Raw genomic sequence first — 21,750 nt, forward strand, 5'->3', positions numbered from 1 at the left:
CCCCCCTCCAGGCTACAACCCCAGCTACCCCCCTCCGCCCCCGCGTATGCCACCAGGGCACAATGTGCCCCCTCCGGTGATGGGCTTACCGCCCGCTGGGTACCCACCTCCACCCGGCCAACCTCAGGTGCCGCTGCCACCCCACGCCATGCCGCCTGTGGCAGGAATGAACAGAGGGGCTTGGATGAGATGAGGGGTGATTAAATCAGGCCCTACACGATACATGTGCCTGTATACAATATACACAGTCTGTATCGGGTTTATGTGTATTCTGAGACATTTCAGCTGCCAGTGTCTGGGAGTCCATGAAATACCGCAGACTTCTGCTTGGGTTCAGGGTTTCACGGTTAGACTTTAAATCCACTGATGCGATTTGAAGGGATAGTTCACCCCAAAATGAAAAACTGATGTATTTACTCTCCCTCATGTTGTTCTAAACCTGTATGCAAAATGGATATTTATCCATACAGTGCTTCACGTTGACCATGGTTGGTCAATCTACAAAGAGGGCAATCTAAAAAATGGACCATACAACTTGTGATTAATACTTATATTTTTAATAGAAATCGATACTTTATTTTCAGCAAGAACTATTTAAATTGATCAAATGTGTCAATAAAGACATTTATAATGTTACAGTGATTTCTTTCTATTCGTCACAGAATCCTGAAAAATTATCATGGTGTCCACAAAAAAAAAAAAAAAAGCAGCACAACTGTTTTCAACATTATTAATTAAAAAAATATATATTTCTTGAGCACTAAATTAGCATATTAGAATTATTTCTGAAGGATCATGTGACACTCAAGACTGGAGCAATGATCCATTACTGAAATAAATTATGAAATTATAAATAAAAAAAAAGAAGTTATTTTAAAATGGAATCAAATTTCACAATATTGTATTGTAATTCACTATTTTTGAACAAATAAATGCAGCCCTGATAATTTTTATTTTCAAAAACCCTAAAATCTTACCGACCTCAAACTTTTGAACGGTAGTGTATATACACATAATGATGTTTGTCAATGAAAACTATTATAAAGTGATTATACTAAATGTATATAATTGATACTATAGTAACACGGCTATGACTTCTGTCCACACATAGATCGCAAGGCTCCGTCTGTCATCCCAGCTCCTCCCGCTGAAGCAGAACCGGCCACCTCAGCTGACATGGATCCAGCACAGGGCCCGGCTCCTCCTCTGCCCCACGGAGCCCCGCCCCCTCTGCCTCACCGCCCGCCACCCCCTCCTCCCTCCAAGTTCAGGGTTTCACGGTTAGACTTTAAATCCACTGATGCGATTTGAAGGGATAGTTCACCCCAAAATGAAAAACTGATGTATTTACTCTCCCTCATGTTGTTCTAAACCTGTATGCAAAATGGATATTTATCCATACAGTGCTTCACGTTGACCATGGTTGGTCAATCTACAAAGAGGGCAATCTAAAAAATGGACCATACAACTTGTGATCTATGACTCGGGACAATATGATGTTTTTGAAGTCATATAATAGAGCTGTTTTCAGCTTTTTTCAAAATTATTATGTGGTTTCCGAGCTCAAGTAGTAAGGATTACTTCATATTATATGTTCTGGTCAATATGAATGGTTTTTACATGAAAAGATCTGAAAAGATGTGAAGATTCAAAAAAAGAAAAAAAAAAGCATACAGGTTTAGAATGGCATGAGGGTGGATAAATAAAGACAGAGTCTGGGGAAACTGTCCCTTTAAATTCTTACATTCCAAACCCATTTCTGTGAATGAATTATGAATTCTTGGTTGTACATATGATTTATTCTGTATTATCTTTAGAGAACCTTTTTTTCAGTGTTATGTATTCACTCTCCTTTGGCTTTGCTTAGTTGGTGTGTTGCAGAATCTTGGGGAAAATATCCCCTTAGCAGTCCTTTGATTCAGATGCGTTTCTGGCATCTTTGACTGACCTGAGATCAAGTGCATTGATTGATAGGCATGTTCGTTCTGTAGTTTCCCGTATGTGCCTTAGTTTGCTTAGTATTTAATCGGCAAAGGACTTGCTATGCTCAACCACCTTGTGTTTGCCTGTTGATTTTTTTTTTAGGCAGATAATAAAAGTATTTTTCCCCTTGTGCATTTACTTGATTGTGTCTTGTTTTAAATTGCGTCACTGTCAGGCTATGAACTATCTGAGAAAATAATTAAATTAAAAAACATTAAATGTACACATTGTGTTACACAAGGTTTAAAAATATGGTATTACAAACCTTGCCTGTACAGTTTCAAAATGATACAAACAAGCTCCTGGCTGGAAAGATTAAATAAAGTTTCACAAGATATATCCCAGTATACATTTCTAAAATTAACACTTTATTAAAACTTGAATTACATTAATAAACAACATTATATTGTGTAATGCTAAACAGGTCATTAGTTAAAATGTATTCGTGTTTTATGTTTGCATTATCAGTAAATTACCAAACTTTCTATTTGGTTAGCTTAAAATATATAACTTAGCTTTTCAGAAAACATGCTGTGTCTTTTCCATATCTAATTTTTTATGCCTCATTGTGCATACAGTATGTTGTTGATTCGGTTTTAATTTTGTGAGGTTGTCGATGAGATGAAATGTGTAAAAAGGAGTAATTCCCTTCATTACCATTAGGGGGCACAATTCTCAAACATTTATTTTATTATTTTGCATTTTGCACAGCTGCTTTGACACAATCTGCATTGTAAAAAAAAAAAAAACTCTATATAAATAATGGTGACTTGACTTGACATGTTTACTGGAATTGGGCTTTACGTAGGCCATCAAGTTGGGACCCGCACTAATATAGCTCCAAAATTGCTCTCTGCAGCCAATAATTCACCACACAGTTGTGTTAAACACAAACCATGTTTACCTATTGCCATTAAACCGGTATTTAACATGTTTTGTTCATGGGTTTTGAGATGTTAACATTGCCTAATTTAGCAAGTGACATGAATTTGCACCTAAATCACATAAACGAAACATAAGAATGGCTAGTTGCATTTAGCAGTGTTCTTCCCCCTGCTGTTGGCAACCCTATCAGATCAGCCTTGTGACCTATTTTCAGGGTCACAACCCACCATTTGAGAACAACTGAACAAAATATCCCAAAGTACAGGTTTAGCAAAGTTGAACTTTAAATTATTGCACTAGGTTCTATACATCTGTTACTATACAATAAAGTCTATAATGTCCTCTATCATAGAAATGCTGGTATTTCACATTAGTGAAACGCTAACAGATAGTTTGATACATTTTATTCATATGAAGGATGTGTGTTTCAAAACTGAATTAAATCAACACTGAACTAAACTGTAAAGCTGCTTTAAAACAATCTGTATAAAGTGCTATATAAATAAATGTGACGACATAAAGCAATAGTTTGTTTATTGACAAAATTGTCTGTTTCACTTTGTACACCTTTTTTTCTTTACATCTTTACCATAAAATGTCTCCTGCTGTCATGCTCACAGCTATTAACACTGAAGACAGGATAAACCTCAGAGGTTTTACACAATAAAACAACACAGGGAGTAGGCGCATAGGTTCCAAATAAAACCCCATGCACAAAAGAGGCAAATAATATCATCCCAAAAAAATCATGGCTTTGTGTTCAGACCGCTTCTCAAGTGAAACGGCACTTTATCTGTATAGGATCTGCTTGCAACTCCTTTCATTAACAACAATAGCAACTTCTCATGTTTGTAACAGGTGGGTCAAAACTCATTGCCAGCCAATCAAATGCACTCTTACTAATAGAGAAAACATCTCTGGTTAATTCATGTTAAAACTCTTTCTTTAGCTTTTACCCATTTACAATTACATCTTTTGGCTATGTTCGGAATAGCATACTAACATCTTATCAAAATGCAGCATACAACATATATATCCCACAATGCAGTGTGCTCGACCTTCCATTGCCAGTATGAAGATCGAACTGAATTAGTTGCAATTTATTTGAATATGGAATATTTCTAGACTTTTTAATACGTCAATGCTACTGTTTACGGTTGTAAAATGTGTACTGTTTTATATACTATTTCTTTTTTTTGATATAGTATTTAGCATATATTGCACAATAATATGCTAGGTTTGCATTCTGACCACAGCCGTAGTATTTCATTTATAGTCAGCCTGTTTTTGAACTCTGGTTCATTTGACATCGAAAAGAATATCAGGAAAAGAGACTCACATACATTAAACTATTGCTGACATGCATTTAAATGAGCTGAACATCACTTGCTATATCCAGACCTTAATCACTATTTAAGATAACAATAGTTCTCTGCTGAATAGCAGGCCAGACTTTTGAGGGAAAATGTGAGGAATTTAAACATAAAATGTGTTAAATGGTGCTGAAAGTGATAACTGAAAGCATTATCAAATTAGCCAAAATATATAATAAATGAACAAGCATGGGGTGGTAAATATGCATAACTTCTAATGGATTCCATGAGGGCTTGTGATAATTTTTCATCCAAAACAAACAACAATAATAATAACTGACAGTGACAGAGAATCCCCCTGCAACAACTACTTAAAAATGAAACCGCTTGATGGGCGCAGTTTTCCTTCATGGACTGAAATATTAAGTTGGGGCAGGACATATTGATGGACTTGTCCACTTTTTGAGACACAAAGCTGCTTTAATTTAAACTTTGACCCCATTGCCATCATCTGTCATGCATTCATGTGGAGGTCAATGTGGAGCATTGCATGTTTTTTTTTAGTTTTTTTTTTTACTTGAATCACGAGAAAGGGCCTTCAGGAGTTTTAGGGGCCATTTATACGACAACATTTTCATCCAAAAACGGGAAACTTTTTATGCGTTTTGCCTGTTTGTTACACGACAACAGCGTTTTGGGGACTGAAAACGCATATTTTTGAAAACGGCACTGTTATCGTTTCCGTGTAAACACCCAAATATGGGAATCTTTGAAAACGGTGACGTCATGTGCGTGCGCAGTACGTGTTAAGTATGTAGACATGCGCAGTACGTGTCGATTTTAAAGGCAAGCGCGAACAAACATACACAACAATGGCGGAGTACATGGTACTGTTGTTGCTGCTCAAGAGTTTGCTAACGCTTCTTCAGCAAAGTGTGGATTTACTTCACCAATATTACAACCAACAACAGCCATATACAACATAAAATCATCACTTCTCTGCAGGTACTGTTTACTAGCAAGGTGACAGCGCCAACTACTGGCCTGGCATACGTAGTACAGCGTTTTTGGCCGTTTTCACGGATATGTGTAAATGCAAATCATTTTGAAAATGTTGTCGTGTATACGTGAAAATCTTTAAAAACACAAGGGAAAAACGTTTCTGTTTTTGACTACATCGTTGTCGTGTAAATGTAGCCTTAGATTTGTAGGTAAACTCCAAGGGTTGAAACAGATAGCCTAGACTTTTAAAACATTAGGTTAGCACAATTATTTCTGCCAATGCATCAGTCTTGACTGTTAACGGGTCAATCAAGGACTTAAAAAGGCTGGAAAAGGACAAAACTACTATGTTTCAGACATGATGTATACTTGCCATTTCCCTAGACCTGAGAGACGTGATTGTCTAGCATGCACACCGTTTTAAAATTTGACATCTTAAATATACAAAAACAATGAATTTCAGTTGTGACTGCCATTTTTTTCCATACAGGAAGAGGGAAAAATCAGATTCAGCATGTTTTGTGCTGCTTTTGTGTCTTGAGTTGCATTGTTCAAAAAGTGTTGCGCTGTTAAGAAACCCCATACGCTGTTAAGTTGGAACTTATTAAAAACAGCTACTAGAAAAAGTAAAAACACTTAAAAAGACAACATAATAAAGTGATTTAAAGCTTTTGTACATATCTTACATTGTCTTTCAAAATCATTTCTGTACATTACTTGCACAGGAAGGGTACCAGAACACAGTGGAGTGAGTGAGCATTATCTGGTATCACTCTGAAAGGAGTAAACCACAGTTTGATGGACCCAACTTTGTCTAAAAGGGTGTAAGGAAACAATAATGAGTTTTCTGACATCACTGTTATGTAAAAACAATAATATGAGGCAAGCTGACTGAACATGACTAGCTGCCAGTCGTAAACACTTCATGGGTCCAGTCTCAAACGATACTATCCTTTTAGTGTTTCTTCTCTAAATCTACATTCGGTCAAATTGACTGTTGGGTAATTGTCAACTGAGTAGTCCAAAATTGGTAAATTCATACGAGATCCATTTAATCAATAAAGAAAAAATATAATTAATAGTAAAAAAAAAAAGTCATTTCAATGCAGATTATTGCTTTACATGTTCACTGATTCACGGAAAATTGGAGTGTAGCGGTCCAATGTTAATGGCAATAGTTGGATTCCAAATTATTTGACATGGATGATGGTAGTGGACAGAAGCGTTTGTGTGTGCAGTTTCTCAGTTTGGTCCTGCTGGAGTTTCATGGTGGCTGAACAGATGGAGAGATGTTCCTCATGTGTTAGAGCTGCTATAGAGGACCTTTGAACTGATTCCCAGAGAGCTGCCGTCGGATGGATGGCTTTGATCCAGCTGCATCACCGAGCTTTCGCCACACCACCTGAACACAAAGGGACAAAGTCAAAAAAACAGCTGTGCCACTTTTATATTCTGTATGTCAGTGCAAAACCTGCATCTTATAAGCTGTTGGCATTTTCAGTGCTCTCCTTTCTTATTTAGAACCTATACTTAAGAATGAACCAATTCATTTTGTATGGTCTGTAATATTTGCTTTCTGTGTTCAGGTTTGAATGTAGTAATAATAATGCAAAAACCTACACTTCAAATCAACATTTAAATCAGAAGATGGATTACCATTTTCAGATTTGAATTTAAAGATTACATTTAGCAAGTTTTTATATCTTAGGGCCAGATTTACAAATCAGTGTGAGACCCCAATCCCAAAAAAGCGTTGATGGGAGTGGAAAGTTCTGCTGTTGGTCTACTAACATTGTGCAAATGAAAGACCAATGCAATCTACCAAGAGCAGTGCAAATTAGCAACTATCGCAGCCATGTCAAGAGCAAAATGGGTTACGCTTTTCTGGGCTTTAAAAAATGGTGCAAACACCAGTAAACTGACTACTGCAAACCTTAGTTACATGATATATTTAAACCCTTGTGCGGTCTTCAGTCACTTCTGACCAAAGAATTTTACATTTTGAATTTTTAAAAATCGTAACTTCACCAGAATGGTACGAAACTTGGTGACTTTTATGGCACTTAGAATGTGAACACACACAACAAATTGAGGGCATGATTCAAAAAAGCTAAGTGGTCGTAAAAAAAAAAAGTCACTCATGGTCTTCTATGACCGACCATAGAAAATGAATGGGAAATGGGGGGAAAAAAATCTATTTTTTTGTGTGTACAATCTACAAATCCCCCACAATGCAGAAAAAAATGCACAGCAATGAAGGAGTGAAATTCTAAAACATCTAGAGTACAAAATCAACACACCAACTCACACACGCACGGACAAACACTTGTACACACACACACCTATGAACTGGTGTGACTGTAACACTGCAACTATGTAAAATAAAATCAATAATTCAACTACAATGCAGTAAAAAAGTGGACAGCAAGGAAGGAGTTACACTCTTAAACATCAAGAGTGTAAAACAGATACATCCACTCATAGACACACACATACAGAATTATACGTACTCAAACGAACTGGTATGGCTATAACCATATAGCCAAAATGAGCCAGAAGACTGAAATAAGAGGTTGTTACATTTTTATGAATGTTAATGTTTTGTGTAACAAAATGCTTTCTGTGTTCAGGTTTGAATGTAGTAATAATAATGCAAAAACCTACACTTCAAATCAACATTTAAAACAACTAAAAATATAAACCTTGACAAAAAGTAGTCTTTGAGAATGCCTTAATATACATTTAAATCCACAACCTAATAAAAGTAAACAATTATGTATAAAAACAACTAGGGAATTCACAAGCCTCTCTATAGAGTCCTATACAGGAATCTAGTGGTTACACCATGAAATTACAGTTTTTTTTTTTTTTGCTTAATAGGCATAATAGCTTTTTGAAGGCTATTATGCCTTCAAAAATACCTGAACCAATACCTGAACTTAACACCTACCTTACTAACTATGAATAAGCAGCAAATTAGGAGTTTATTGAGGTATTAGGAGTTTGGAGGCCTTAAAATAAAGTGTGACCCCTCACAGTAGTTTCTTTGATGCCAAAAGAGGGTTTGCATTGGCACAAGCAAATCCTTAGTGTCCTTAAATTAGCATTAGATGATGGAAAATGTAATCAAATGTAAGCAAAAATCTAATGGAATCTAAGGTGGAATGAGCATGTATGATTAAATGACTAACATTAACCTTTTAAAAAATGAAAACAATTATAATATTGGCTGATGATAATGATATATTGTGCATCCCAATTATAATTTATATACATTGTCCCTTTTTCACATAAAGTCACAGTTATTCGATTGGCGTATTTAACTTTATGTTACAATCACCCATAGAAAGTAAGTGCAAACAAGCCAAAACATCCATCAAGAGCTCTTATGAACAGAGTTCACAATGGTGTTGAACAGGCCAGGAGTTTCCAGGTGAGAAGGACAGAGGTGTTATTGTGCTCAGAGCTGGATTTCTTCATTCCCACATTCCACTGAGGGGCCCAACAAACAGATCAAACTATTATGAGCTCTGTGTACCAACCTGTCCATTCACTGACCCCTCCATAAACTACACCCCCTTGGAGACACTTCCTCGTGAAAGGAAGCTTTAACGAATGTTCCATAAATGAACTAGACATTTCTGTGAACAGCGTGCCATTTTTGGAAATGTAAAGCATTTTTATCTGCCATTGTTCTTTAAATAGTTACAATTAGGGATGAACCGATACCGATACTGGTATCGGTATCGGGCCCGATACTGAGCTCCTGTACTCGTACTCGTTAAAATGCCCCGATACCAAACGCCGATACCACACAGCATGTGATAAGTGCCATATTCAGACAAAGAAACACCGACAACAGAACAACAGACAGCAGAATGGAGTTAAGGATGTCTACTACGAAGTATATGTATGCAATGAATATAAAACAATCAGTATTATTGCCTGTATAGCTGATTTGCGCCAGCTGATGTACTCGGTATCGGCAAGTACCAAAAATAAAAGTATCGGTATCGGGCGAGTACTGGAAAAAGTGGTATCAGTGCATCCCTAGTTACAATGCATTCATTTGATTAAAAACACTAGAGAATGTCAGAATTTAGGCAAACTTTTCTCACATTGAGCTGAAAAGTGAAAAGCCTAATTTGAAAATGATTACGTGACAACAATGGCAACATTGTTTTGCGATAAATTCTATAGAATTCTATTTAAAAATTTGCTAATAGGAATATGTATTCACATTAAAATAAGCAAAAGCTTGTCTCAAAATATGGTGTACAGCAACAGGTGCTAAAGTTGATAGGATTGGTCAGTAATGTTTTAAGGCTGAACCAGCAAAGGGTCAACTGAATGAATGGAACATCACATTTTTGGATTGTGCACGATGTGATTAGCAAGCATAACACACTTATCGCAAAAATCTAAATAAATACTCACGTTGCACATCTCCCGCACTATGGCTTTCTCTTTCTCACTCAGGTCTTCTTCACTTTCTTCTGGAAGCTGCTTGTCCAGATTATCATGGACCTCCAGAACCTGTTAATACAGTATATGGTCAAGAGCATATTTTAAAACCAGCTCAAACAGTCATACTGTACTGTAAAATTTCCAGAAAAAAGGACAAGAAAAGTTTTTTTTATTTGACATTTAACGTTAAATTGTTATGCTGACAATATTATTTTGTAATGGAACCAAAAATAAAAAATAAGAAGCAAGCATTTTCACTAGTGTTCTAATGTTCTAGTAACTTAAATCTACTCATAATATAAAGCAATTGTGTCTCTTCAGAAGACTTGGATTAAACTGATTTCATAATTGACAGTTCATCAGTTAACACAGGTGTCTTAGTCATTGTGATGAACTACATCTGTGGTTACTCTGCTATGAACATATTCCACTGACATTTGAGCAGAACTAGTGCTGTCAAACGATTAATCACGATTAATCGCATCTAAAAGTTTTTGTTTACATAATATATGAGTGTGTACTGTGTATATTTATTATGTATATATATATAAATACAAACAAATGCAAATGTATATATTTAAGAAAAATATGTTATGTTTATATATTAAACATATTTATATATAATATAAAATATAATATAAATATATAAATGTATATACATGTAAATATTTTCAAAATATATAATGAATGTGTGTGTATTTATATATATATGCATAATAAACAAACACAGTACACATACATATATTATGTAAACAAAAAAGTTTATTTTGGATGCGATTAATCGCGATTAATCGTTTGACAGCTCTAGTTGAAACACTTCGTTTTGAACAGTATATCTACTGTTTTATCAATTGTAACCTGTTTTGTTCAACGTTTTGATTAAAAAGCTTTATAGTGGTTTTTCTATATTTAAATACATTCTATTTGGTTAGATAACGTGTGTGAAAATGGGTGTACCTTCATGGCATGAACCACAGCTTCAGGTTTCTGTACAGATGAGACAAACCCGGTGGAAGGAGAAGACTCACTGGTCTGTAGCCTTGCAGTCCCCTGGAGAAGAAAACATGTTAGTTTGGTCCTGGTCAACATATTGGTTAAAGGACCTTTTTGGGGGGGGGGGATATGGTATCATGGAAGTATACACTACTGTTCAAAAGTCTGGAGCCAGTAAGATTTTTTCTGAAAGAAATTAATATTTGTATTCAGCAAGGATGAATTAAATTGATCAAAAGTGACAGTAAAGATTTTATATTAATATAAAAAAAAAAAGGTTTTCTTAATATGATCCAGGTTCTGTGACTCACTGATTTAATTGCTGGTTTGTTGAAAAATTATAATTTCAGGGTTGTCTCCTGCCTCCCTGTAACCACTTTTCAAACCAAACCTACGCCTTGTTGTAAAAGCTAAGGGCACAAAGTTAATAACAAAAACATCCTGCTGGAAAACATCACCTAAAACCATTGAAACATGGTAGCTGGTTTATAGCTGGTCATTAGTGGGTCCAGTTTGGTTTGAATGGTCAACCAGCGGAAGGACAGAGAGGTAAATGTTACCAAGAGTTTTGTAGAAATTTGATGATTGCCCATTCATTTCCATAGAAGCCAAGATGACTGGAGAGTGAACTGGCTCTCCTAAAGAATATTTTCCCATCACCATCTTAGCAGCTTTTTTTTTTTTTTTTTAGATTAGCAGCTACCAGATAACTAGCTGAGCTGGTAGATCATTGTGCACCAAAAAACAAACCAGCTCATGTGCATTATCATCATGCAGTCCTGTTCTCATTGGTGATGTATTAACTAATTCATCATTGTTAATGATCTGTCTTAACTCAGAGATATGAGGATCATTCATAATGAAAACTACGTTCCATCTAAAACATTCATCTTTGCAGCCCAGACAGTTGTGGAGGACAAAACCCCCGGTTGTGTTTAATCATTCATACCACATGAAGAGAGCCGGACATGATCCGCATACATTCATGCTGATGATGACTGCAAAACACCCCATTTAAAAAACACGTGTGTGTTTTGCTGTGTGCCGTGTTCATGATGATCTAATAAGCATCTAATATACCTCTCTATGTCTTTCATAAGAGAGCTTATCAATCAAAGCTTCTGGAAGGAAGAACTCTCCAGAATTTGAGATGGTTCCCATAGAAACACCATGCAGAAATCTATTTTTAAATGGTTAAAGAAAGTCATTCTCACTCTGTTTAGACTAATAAGTGCTGACTAAAGAGGACAAACTGTAGTGTCAGTTCTTAGACAGCAAAACTGGGATTGAATACAATTGGCATGGTTCTAATACGTGGAAAATGATGTACTTTCCCATGTAAATATCATCAAGTAACTCGAAAATGAATGTCAGTTGTCAGTTTGTCAACAAAGAGTTTTGGATTCTGATAATGAAGACGGAATGGGGAAAAGACAATTCAATTATTTCAAGTAAACCATACTGTTGATAAAAATAGGACAATTAAAAAGAACACTGCCAGAACGAAGCATTAAAAATGGTTTTAGAAGAAGAAAAATGCAAACAAATGAATGGAACAGGTTAACTAGTTCACTCAACCACATCCTATTTGCGTGAGATTTATCAGCAATATTCACAACATCAACATTTTACAATGCACATTATGCAATATTACTAAAAGTCTCTAAATCATGAAAAACGAAGTCTCTAATGCACAAGGAACTCAAAACATTTCTAAAAAGCCAATACTTCTGTATACTTGCCACATGCAGTTATTTCAACAGCCAATGTTGTATGATAATTATATTCATAAATCTTCCATATGTTTAACATGTAAATTAATACATCTCAATTTCATTAAGGTTTGGTCTGTTGTACTGTTTTTTTTTTTTTTAATGTAGTCAAATAAAATGTTATAGTAACACTTTAGTATAGGGAACAATTCTTACTAGTAACTAGTTTATAAGCATGCCTATTACTAACACATTGGCTGTTTATTAGTACTTATAAAGCACATATTCTGCATGATCATATTTTACATCTCAAATCCTACCCAAAACTTAACAACTACCTTACTGACTATTAATAAGCAGCAAATTAGGAGTTTAAGTCGAAGTTAATGATTTGTTAATGGTGAGAATTGGACCTTAAAATAAAGTGTGACCAATGTTATTTTCGTCAGATAAAATGTGAACAAATTAATTGCTTATGCAATGAAAAATAATTAAACCATTAGTGAACTAAATCAGCTGAGATTAGCTGTCTTTAATTATTTTATGTACCTGATTAATCATTGGCTAATTTTACACCCAAAACAATATGTGATGGTAATGTCTGATGCCTTTGTTCACTGCTTAGAAGTGACACCAAAAATCTAGAAAACATGAAAGGTCAAATAAAATACACAGGCACTTGACCCGTTTTCTCAAAGGAGATGCTGAGTCAAAACAATTGAAAGAAATTCAATTCAAGCTCTGCATTAACGCTGTAAAGACTTTCAACTGACAATGGCAAGATTCTCACACAAGCATGCAACATGAAACACAGTGCTGAGACTTCCTGTGCATTGGCTGAAGGCTACATGTTCAAAGGCGCATTTGCTTTTCCATTTATTCATTCGTCGTATTTTCAGTAGGTCTGCTAATTTTCCAAGGGAAAATGAAAGGAAAAAGTTTTCAAAGGTAGGAAAAGTGCCTCCAGTTCTATACAGGAAAAGCCTATAGCAGTCTATACCAGATGAAAGATTTGATGCACCAAGGATCTCCTTTTTTCCCCACATTGTTGCTGAATGGAGCTAAACTGATTAATTTTGGAATAATATCCCATGATATCTAGTTTGAGCTTCTTGTTTTTATAGGGCTGTCAACTGATTACAAATTTAAATCTAATTAACTTAATGATTATACATGCTGATTAATTAACTGAATTAAACAATATTTACTGACAAAAGTATCTGAAGACATTTGTGTTGAGACAAATACATCACCAAACAAATGGCAAAAAGTTTGTTTTTATTATTGTTTTATCATTAAACAGAATCCCGTCACTGTCCAGCAGGACTTTTATTCTTGTATATATCAAGCGTATGCACATACTTGACAAATTATGTACATTTGTTATATATTTTTTAAGATCACATTACCTAATTTTCTGGGGGGAAAAAACGATAAGTTGCATTGGTGTATGTCACATTTTACTACTGCATTCAGAAATTAGGTAAAACACTAATAAATAAAATGAATGGTCACACTTTATTTTAAGGTCCAATTCTCGCCATTAACAAACCATTAACTATGACTTTTGCCTCAATGAACTCCTAATTACTGCTTATTAATAGTTAGTAAATTAGTTGTTAAGATTAGGAATGTAGAATATGGTCATGCAGAATGATATGCTTTGTAAGTACTAATAAACAGCCAATATGTTAATAATAGGCATGCTAATAAGCAACTAGTTAATAGTGAGAATTGGTCCCTATAATAAACTGTTATGAAAACTAATCATTTACAAACCCTATAAACATTTTAGTTCCCCTCACTTCACAAAAAATCAGTTAAATTTACTGGTATTCAAAACGAAGCAGGAATAAAAAAAAACCTAAGGATAAAACAAACATAACTTATACTGACATCCATTATAAACAGTCTAAACAAATGTATTTAAAGCAAAACTTAAACTGGACATGTGGGAAATCTCTATCATTTAAAATATGTGTGCTTCGCGCACTTTTTTCTCAATTTGCGTTACTTAGGACTACGTCGCTTTGGAATATTAGTCGCAGCAAATTTCAGATGATTAAAAAATGGAAAATACGGCAAATGAACATGCTAAAATATGCTTGGATTGATTTGTATGTACAGTTTCTGAGGATCACTCACATTCAGTAGGGCCTCCTGCTTCTGGGGGAGCGAAGACAGCTGTGATTCTGAGCGGTAGAGGGTCATGCCCTTCCGCAGGACTCGCAGGTCTCCCGAATTACACTGTCGAATGACACGAGAGGGAAAGAGAGACATTATGACTCGTGCATATTAAACATCCCATTGAGCTAAACATACTTTACTGTTCTCAAAGGAAATAAAAGTGGCAAGAAAAAGTCGTGAAAAAAGTGTGTGCAAGAATGTTTTTTTTAAGTCTGGAGATCAGAGCCGGTATGAGAAAAGAGGAGAAAAGCTGCTTTAAAGGGATAGTTCACCCTAAAAAAAAGATAAATCTGTCATTTAAAGGCACAATATGTAAGTTTTCACCGCTAGAGGGCGCGTATTCAAAACAAACAAAGAAACAAAGGCATAGTTTGATGACGCCGTGACTGAGTGTGGAATCATGGGAGTTGTCGTCTTCATCCCCACAGCCGACGCAATCCGACGGGACTCGGGCAGAAATCATGTTCATGGATGAGCTAATGTATTAAAGATTTATTAACGTCGTAGTATGAAGCAGAGTGAGGCAGAAAGATGTCAAAGTGAAACGAGGCCACTGAAGTAATTGCTAATGAGAGACGAGCGTGATACACGGCTCGAAAGCAGCGTAGCTTTTATTATGCCACAATTTAGCGCTTCCGCTCTTTCCGGTCGTGCGTATGTGGGGTAAAGCAGCACTGTTTTATCATACTAGATAGCAATGACACTATAGACACGGTCCGTTAAAATTAGTTAAAATTGCTTTTTTCTCTGGATTTAAACATTCTTCGAAACATTTGGGATAATGTAAGTACACAAGTCTGCAAAATATATAACACTGTTCTAGTGGTTTTTGGATATTTTAATAAAAAAATCTTACATATTGTGCCTTTAAGTTGTCACTTAAGTTCTTCCAGACCTGTGTGAGTTTCTTCCAGTTGACGGTAGCCATTGACTTTCATAGTATTTTATGGGAGTCGACAGCCACCGTCAACTGTGTGGTTACCAACATTCTTCAAAATATCTTCTTTTGTTTGTGTATACCTGCATATCGATTAAAATCAGATCAACTTTCGAAATAGCAAGTCTGACTTCAAAGTTGCGTTCTGTTGCACTTTCCCAAGTGTGAAGTTTGAAATTCAGAGTTTCTTAGATGAATGGAGCTCAGCACCAAAACAAACCCTCACACAGCATCCTGCACCTCCTTTAAGTGTTCTTGTCCATAGAAAGTGAGCTGGAATCTCTTCATGCTGCTATAATAAAGACACCCACAGGCTCCAGCTGGCATCATCTCTAATCACCATTTCAATGTCTTGCTTTCATGTTCCCTGAATGCATGTGATCACTATAAGAAAGACCTATAAATAACTCTGTCACTCTCTTTTAGAAGAGAAACTGTGTTTAAGGGGGCTGCAAGGAACATGTGAACTTCACATCTGCCTGCAACCTAAACATACTGTATCACCCACTAACCATCTATGGTATTTAGGACACCTTGATCAAGGACTGATGTACTTGTGTAGACAAGTACAATTTTGTTTGTATGCACTTTCTGTAGAATTTGATGAAGAATACACACACACGTTTTATGGGGACAATCCATAGGCGTAATGGTTTTTATACTGTACAAACTGTATTTTCTCTCCTTACTCTAACCCCATCCCTAAACCTACCCCTCACATAAACTCTCTGCATTTTCACATTTTCAATAAACTTTAATTCTGTATGAGGAAGCTTGTTTCCTCATGGGGACCAAAAGAGTCCCTACAAGGTCAAAACTTACTGGTATTACTATACTTTTGGGGACATTTGGTCCCCATAGGGAATACCAGGTACACAAACACACATTTTATTTTAATTTTTCTTGATATATTTCAGTGTGGGAGGGACAATAAATGATTTAGTTGCATGCTATGCTTTAGTTGGTGTTAATTATTATTGTATTTTAACACATATTTGCATTATTTTACAAACATACTGTATAATTTGCTGACCTCCTAGGGCAATGACTCTCGATCAGGGGCCCAGAGCCCACCAGAGGGCCTTGGCAAGTTTTCAGGGGGGCCACAGAATGACTTAAAAGTATTTTAATTAAAAAAATTATTATTATATAATGTTATTATAAAATGTATGGTTCACTTTAAATGATATAATGGAATTATATACAATGGGTTCCAGAAGTCGAAAGTGCGTCTATGCAGTTATGTTATCTTTATTTTTTAAATGAACCTGAAAGCACTGAGGGAGTGTCAGAATTCCTGTGGACTGACGTTATTTTTCCATCACTGAGGCAACAGGAACTGCTGGAATGTAGCCTGTTTAAAGGGCCTAAATTCCTCACCTGACCGTATTGTTGCTCTGACAACATCAGAAAAATAAATTAGTGAAACATATGACTAAGTAAATGTTCCGCACATGTGATTACCAGAATGGATAGGATCAATCCTGTCACTCAACAACAGACTAGTCAGTTACTGAGGTCGCTACACAGTTTAAAAAAGCCCTGAATATTCACCGGTTATTTTCTGCCAGGTCATCACCTAGTCATTTTACAGACATATCTGTTAACACTAAAACACCAAATTCAAAATACAGGTACAACACCTGTAAAAAAAAAAAAAAAACAAGCTACAAAAGCTGTCACTGGGATGGTATCTTTTCAAAATGTACTAATATGTACAATTTCGGTACTAATATGTACTTTTAAGGTACTATTATAGGGGTAAATATGGTATAAAAGTCTCTTTTTGATGGACCCTAATTACAGGGTTTCTTTATGACCGACTAGTCAACTAATCATTCAGACAACCCAAAATCTAGTCAGTTTTGAAAAAAATGCACAACCTTATTTTGCTGGACAGTCAAATATGATTTTAAGCAATTCGACTGGATTTAAACACAACAGACAGCGCTAAAACACAGAGTGGTGCATTTTCTTAGAGACGTTATGGGACGATGCCCAAGACAGATAAGTGGGTGTTTATTAAAAATTGAAACATGTTCCCATTCATCTTTACATCCATCAGTTTGTCAGACATGAAAAATTGACGCTGCACTACCTGTGCTGCTTGAATAAATGATAAGATCGGAAAGACGTTTCAACACAGAGGGACAAGTATATGAGCTCATGCGCCAGAAGCCCCCCGAGCACAGCCCAGCATGTTAGCACAAGCGCTTAGCCTAGCATGCCGTTGTACACACCAGCTTTTGAAGTCACAAAGAATGGGAATGTAAAGATAAGAAAAACAAGCAAGAAGAGAGCTACAGGAGGACATAGAGCTCCACCACCAGTGAGCAAAAGTGTGGTAAAATTACCTTCATGGACAGCTTTGATAAGCTATAACGGCTACAGGGCTGGAGAACACAAAACACATTTCACAAACCAATTAAACAAATACAAGTACATGTTCATACAGCTTCTTCACTAGGGCTATCATAACCAGGGCTGCGTTTCCCCAAAGCATCGTAAGCTTAAGTACATCGTAAACCAATGGAGCTACGATCAACTTAAGCTTACGATGCTTTCGGGAACGCAGCTGGTTAACTAGTCAGATAATAATATTTGGACTTCTTATTTATGTTTTGCAGGACATTCAACATTAGATTGTCATCTGATATCACCAGATTCAAATTTAGACACACGCAAATCCTTTTGGAATGCAATCCTTTCATTTGTCTTAATTTTGTGAAACGCCATCATAGATTTGTGATTTTTCAGTGTAGAATCGAACATTTTGTTGGAGACCTAAAATCAGGCCTAATTATTATTACAGTCACCTGTTGAATTTTTTTAATGTAAACAAAGCCAGTGGATTTTTACTACAATCAAAGATTGTCATCACATCACATCACATCACAATATTCTTTAAAATGCCATTTGGACATTAAAGGGATAGTTCTCCCCAAAATGAAAATTACCCCATGATTTACTCACCCTCAAGCCATCCTAAGTGTATATGACTTTCATCTTTCAGATGAATACAGTTGGAGTTATATAAAAAAATGTCCTGGCTCCTCCAAGATTTATAATGGCAGTGAATGGGTGTTGAGATTTTGAAGGCCAAAAAAGTGCGTCCATCCATCATAAAAAAGTGCCCCACATTGCTCCGGGGGGTTAATAAATGTCTTCTGAAGTGATGTGTTTGTGTTTGAAAAATATCTATATTAAATACTTTATAAACCGTAATCTAGATTCCGCTAACTGTCATCGCTTCACTTCACTTATTAACCACCCAGAGCCATGTGGGGCACGTTTTATGATGGATGGATGCACTTTTTTGGGCCTTCAAAATCTTAACCCCAATTCACTGCCATTACAAAGCTTGGAAAAGCCAGGACATTTTTTAAAAAATATAACTCTGATTGTATTTTGTCTGAAGGAAATCATAGGGTAATTTTCATTTTTGGGTGAACTATCCCAAAATTGATTTTGTTGATTTCATGGGGTCTTTCACCAAATTTAACTTCTAATGCAAATTTTAGTCTACTATTGGGCTACTATTTGAGTTAAAACCAAATTTTGCACACAAGTACAATGTTCTTTGTGTTTGATTTTGCAGCTAGCCTTCTATTTTAGTCTCTGCTAATCGAAATGAAAGCCAGTGCTGAAATGCTGAAAAAATTCCAGTTATTGCAGAACAACACTTCCATTTCAAACGCACTGCTGCACCTGCGCTGCACATTGTATTAGCTGAAGCATGTCCCAAAACTAGATCACAATCTGGCAAAAATCACAGAACATGATCAGGTGTGTGACCAGTTATACCTGATATTCATCAAAACAGACCCGTCATTCTCAGGGTCATGCGGGTTTAAAGTAAGTTGCAAACCAAAGCGTCATCTATCACAACAGTTGAAACGGCTTTTAGGAAAAGCTTAGCGTAGGTATCCTGGGAAATCAAGAGTTCAGCTCAGTTCATGTGCTCTCAGGACAGCGTTCTCTGAAGGATTGAGCTCTCCTCTGAATTAATCATGCTTCAAGTGAATTCACTCAATCTCAGAGGACTGCAGCGATGAGACACTAACCGTTTTCTCTTATTTGACCAGAGGGAGAAAGTAACTCTCTTGCATTTTAATCATAGCTTTACAAAGTGCTTTCCATCCTGGGGATAAAATGCTTTCAGACGTTCCATGCACTATGTTCCACATGTTCAGAGAAAGAGACTCAAATAGATATGCCTCGAAAAGGCGCAACAATTTAAGCGAACCGCTGTCTGGTACACCCACATCCACTGCAAGACAGAGGGGGGCTGGCAATGAAAACATAATGAGGATATATCATTAAAAGAGAGAATTATTGCAGATCAAAAACTCTTTCAAGCCTGTGGCCATGCCAACACTCTCGGCTTTGTTTCTATGAATACTGTGTGATGAATGTTACCAACAAAGGCCTTCATAAGAACTGCTTTGCAGTCAGTATTTCCAGTGCCCACGTAGTGTTTTTTTTGTTTTCACTGAAGACTGACAATTCAATCACTTATGCATCACCATGTCATTCTGAACCAATGTGACCTTTTTTTATTCCAAGGAACACTAAAGGTTAAATGTTAAAAATGATGTAGCTGCTCTTTTCCATATGATGAAAGTGAAAAGATGTCAAAAATTGTCAATACGGCTTGTGCAGTATATTCCAAGCTTAATGAATCCACAACACAGCCGTGCAGGTCACATTTGTGATTTATTTTTGAGACATTTATGACTGAGGTCAAACCTGAGATCTAATAGCAACATGTCTGAATGGATGTGGCACACAAAGCACATCAGAGAACATGATATAGAATGATTTAAATAAAATATTCATTCTGAAAATGTCTTAAAATGCTAATTATTTCACTGAAATGCCACGATATAATTACTGTAATATATGTAATTACATAATAATGACGTCCCTCATATTCAAACTAAAAGTAAATGACACACTTCCGTTAAAATTTTTTAAAATGTTTTTGAAAGAAGTGTCTCACGCTCACCAAGGCTGCTTTTATGTGTTCAAAAATACAGTAACTTTGTTACAATTAATACTGTACAAGTATACAAGTAATACTGTCATAATATTATAACAATTTAAAGACCCCCTGTAGTCAAATATTTTATCCCTTAAAACTTATCTTTGATCATCAAAATCAAAACTCTAGTAACCGCAAAACAATGGCATACACGGATAATGACTGATAAAACTATGTTTTTACTAGCGGACAACTACAGTGAATACTGTAATATTCGTTAACGTTACTTACTTGACGATGTTGTGTCCTAAAATGCCTTGAAGACTCGAATGCAGCCGTTTGTGATTGTTAATTAATTCGCGCCCGCGAGCATACGCGTGTGAAGTGCAGACGCCGATGCGGGAGAGGTGTGTCTGACTCCGGGCTACTTTTACACTGTTGCCACGGGTTATAATGCAAGTTAGCGGTTCAGAATTCACATTAAACCACAGCTTCATGGGTTTTTTGCTCGAATTTATTTTTGGTTTTGTGCTGGTATTGGTTTATTTTGCATGCTAGTGATAGGAATCGATCCCTTGACGTGATTGGTTATTGGATTGTGACGTAGCAAACTGAGGGCTGCTTCAAACCGCATTTCTGGGTCAGCCTTTGGGAAACTACAGTTTTAAGGAGAAAATACTCAGCAATGGTGTTGATTAATAGATTGGCACGTGGTTTGTCTAAAAGCATATTAAAAACACCACATAGACAAATAAACAACACAAAAAACTTGATTTTCACTACAGGGGGACTTTAAAATAATTGTTTTCTATTTTATTCCTGTGATGGCAAAACTGACTTTTCAGCTCATTACTCCAGGCTTCAGGGTCACATGATCCTTCAGAAATGCTCATTTGATGCTCAATTATTATACGTGTTCAATTATCAATAATGGTTCTTGAAAACAAACGTATAAATGCTGAAATTTTTTTTTTCAAGATTCGTTGATCTCTTTTGTAACATTATAAATGTCTTTACTTTCACTTTATAATTATTTACTTTTCACAGTATGTCTTGCTGAATGAAAGTATTATTATTATTTTTTTTATCTTACCTCAAACTTTTGAATGGTACCGTATCACAGTTTCCACAAATATTATGCAGCTGTTTTCAATGTTGAAAATAATTATAATAATAATTAGGAATTAATAATTAATGTTTCCTGAGCAGCAAATCAGCATATTAGAATGATTTCTGTAATGATGCTGAAAATTCAGCTTTGCATCACAGGAATAAATTACATTATAA

At 35.9% G+C, this 21,750-nt stretch overlaps 2 protein-coding genes across 3 annotated transcripts in view; one reads left to right on the forward strand and one right to left on the reverse strand.

Annotated features, from left to right (window-relative positions):
- The window catches only part of ccnk (cyclin K), a 9,714-nt gene extending 8,403 nt beyond the window's left edge, over nucleotides 1-1,311 (forward strand). Inside the window, exon 9 of the mRNA XM_016562593.1 lies at nucleotides 1,112-1,311. Coding sequence (XP_016418079.1) covers nucleotides 1,112-1,311 — 200 coding nt within the window. The remainder of the gene's footprint in view (nucleotides 1-1,111) is intronic.
- Nucleotides 1,312-5,333: 4,022 nt separating this feature from the next.
- Nucleotides 5,334-21,750, reverse strand: part of ccdc85cb (coiled-coil domain containing 85C, b) — a 49,076-nt gene continuing 32,659 nt past the window's right edge. The window contains exons 3-7 of one of the 2 annotated variants that reach the window (XM_016562570.1): nucleotides 17,834-17,872; nucleotides 14,501-14,602; nucleotides 10,608-10,700; nucleotides 9,621-9,719; nucleotides 5,334-6,585 (exon numbers count right to left, since the gene is read on the reverse strand). In XM_016562570.1, the coding sequence (XP_016418056.1) occupies nucleotides 6,496-6,585; nucleotides 9,621-9,719; nucleotides 10,608-10,700; nucleotides 14,501-14,602; nucleotides 17,834-17,872 (423 nt within the window). In that variant the 3' untranslated portion in view covers nucleotides 5,334-6,495. The remainder of the gene's footprint in view (nucleotides 6,586-9,620; nucleotides 9,720-10,607; nucleotides 10,701-14,500; nucleotides 14,603-17,833; nucleotides 17,873-21,750) is intronic. The other variant, XM_016562571.1, reaches the window with a different exon arrangement.

This window comes from Sinocyclocheilus rhinocerous, unplaced genomic scaffold, assembly GCF_001515625.1.
Source record: "Sinocyclocheilus rhinocerous isolate Xijiao unplaced genomic scaffold, SAMN03320098_v1.1 scaffold769, whole genome shotgun sequence".
Classification (NCBI taxonomy): Eukaryota; Metazoa; Chordata; class Actinopteri; order Cypriniformes; family Cyprinidae; genus Sinocyclocheilus; species Sinocyclocheilus rhinocerous.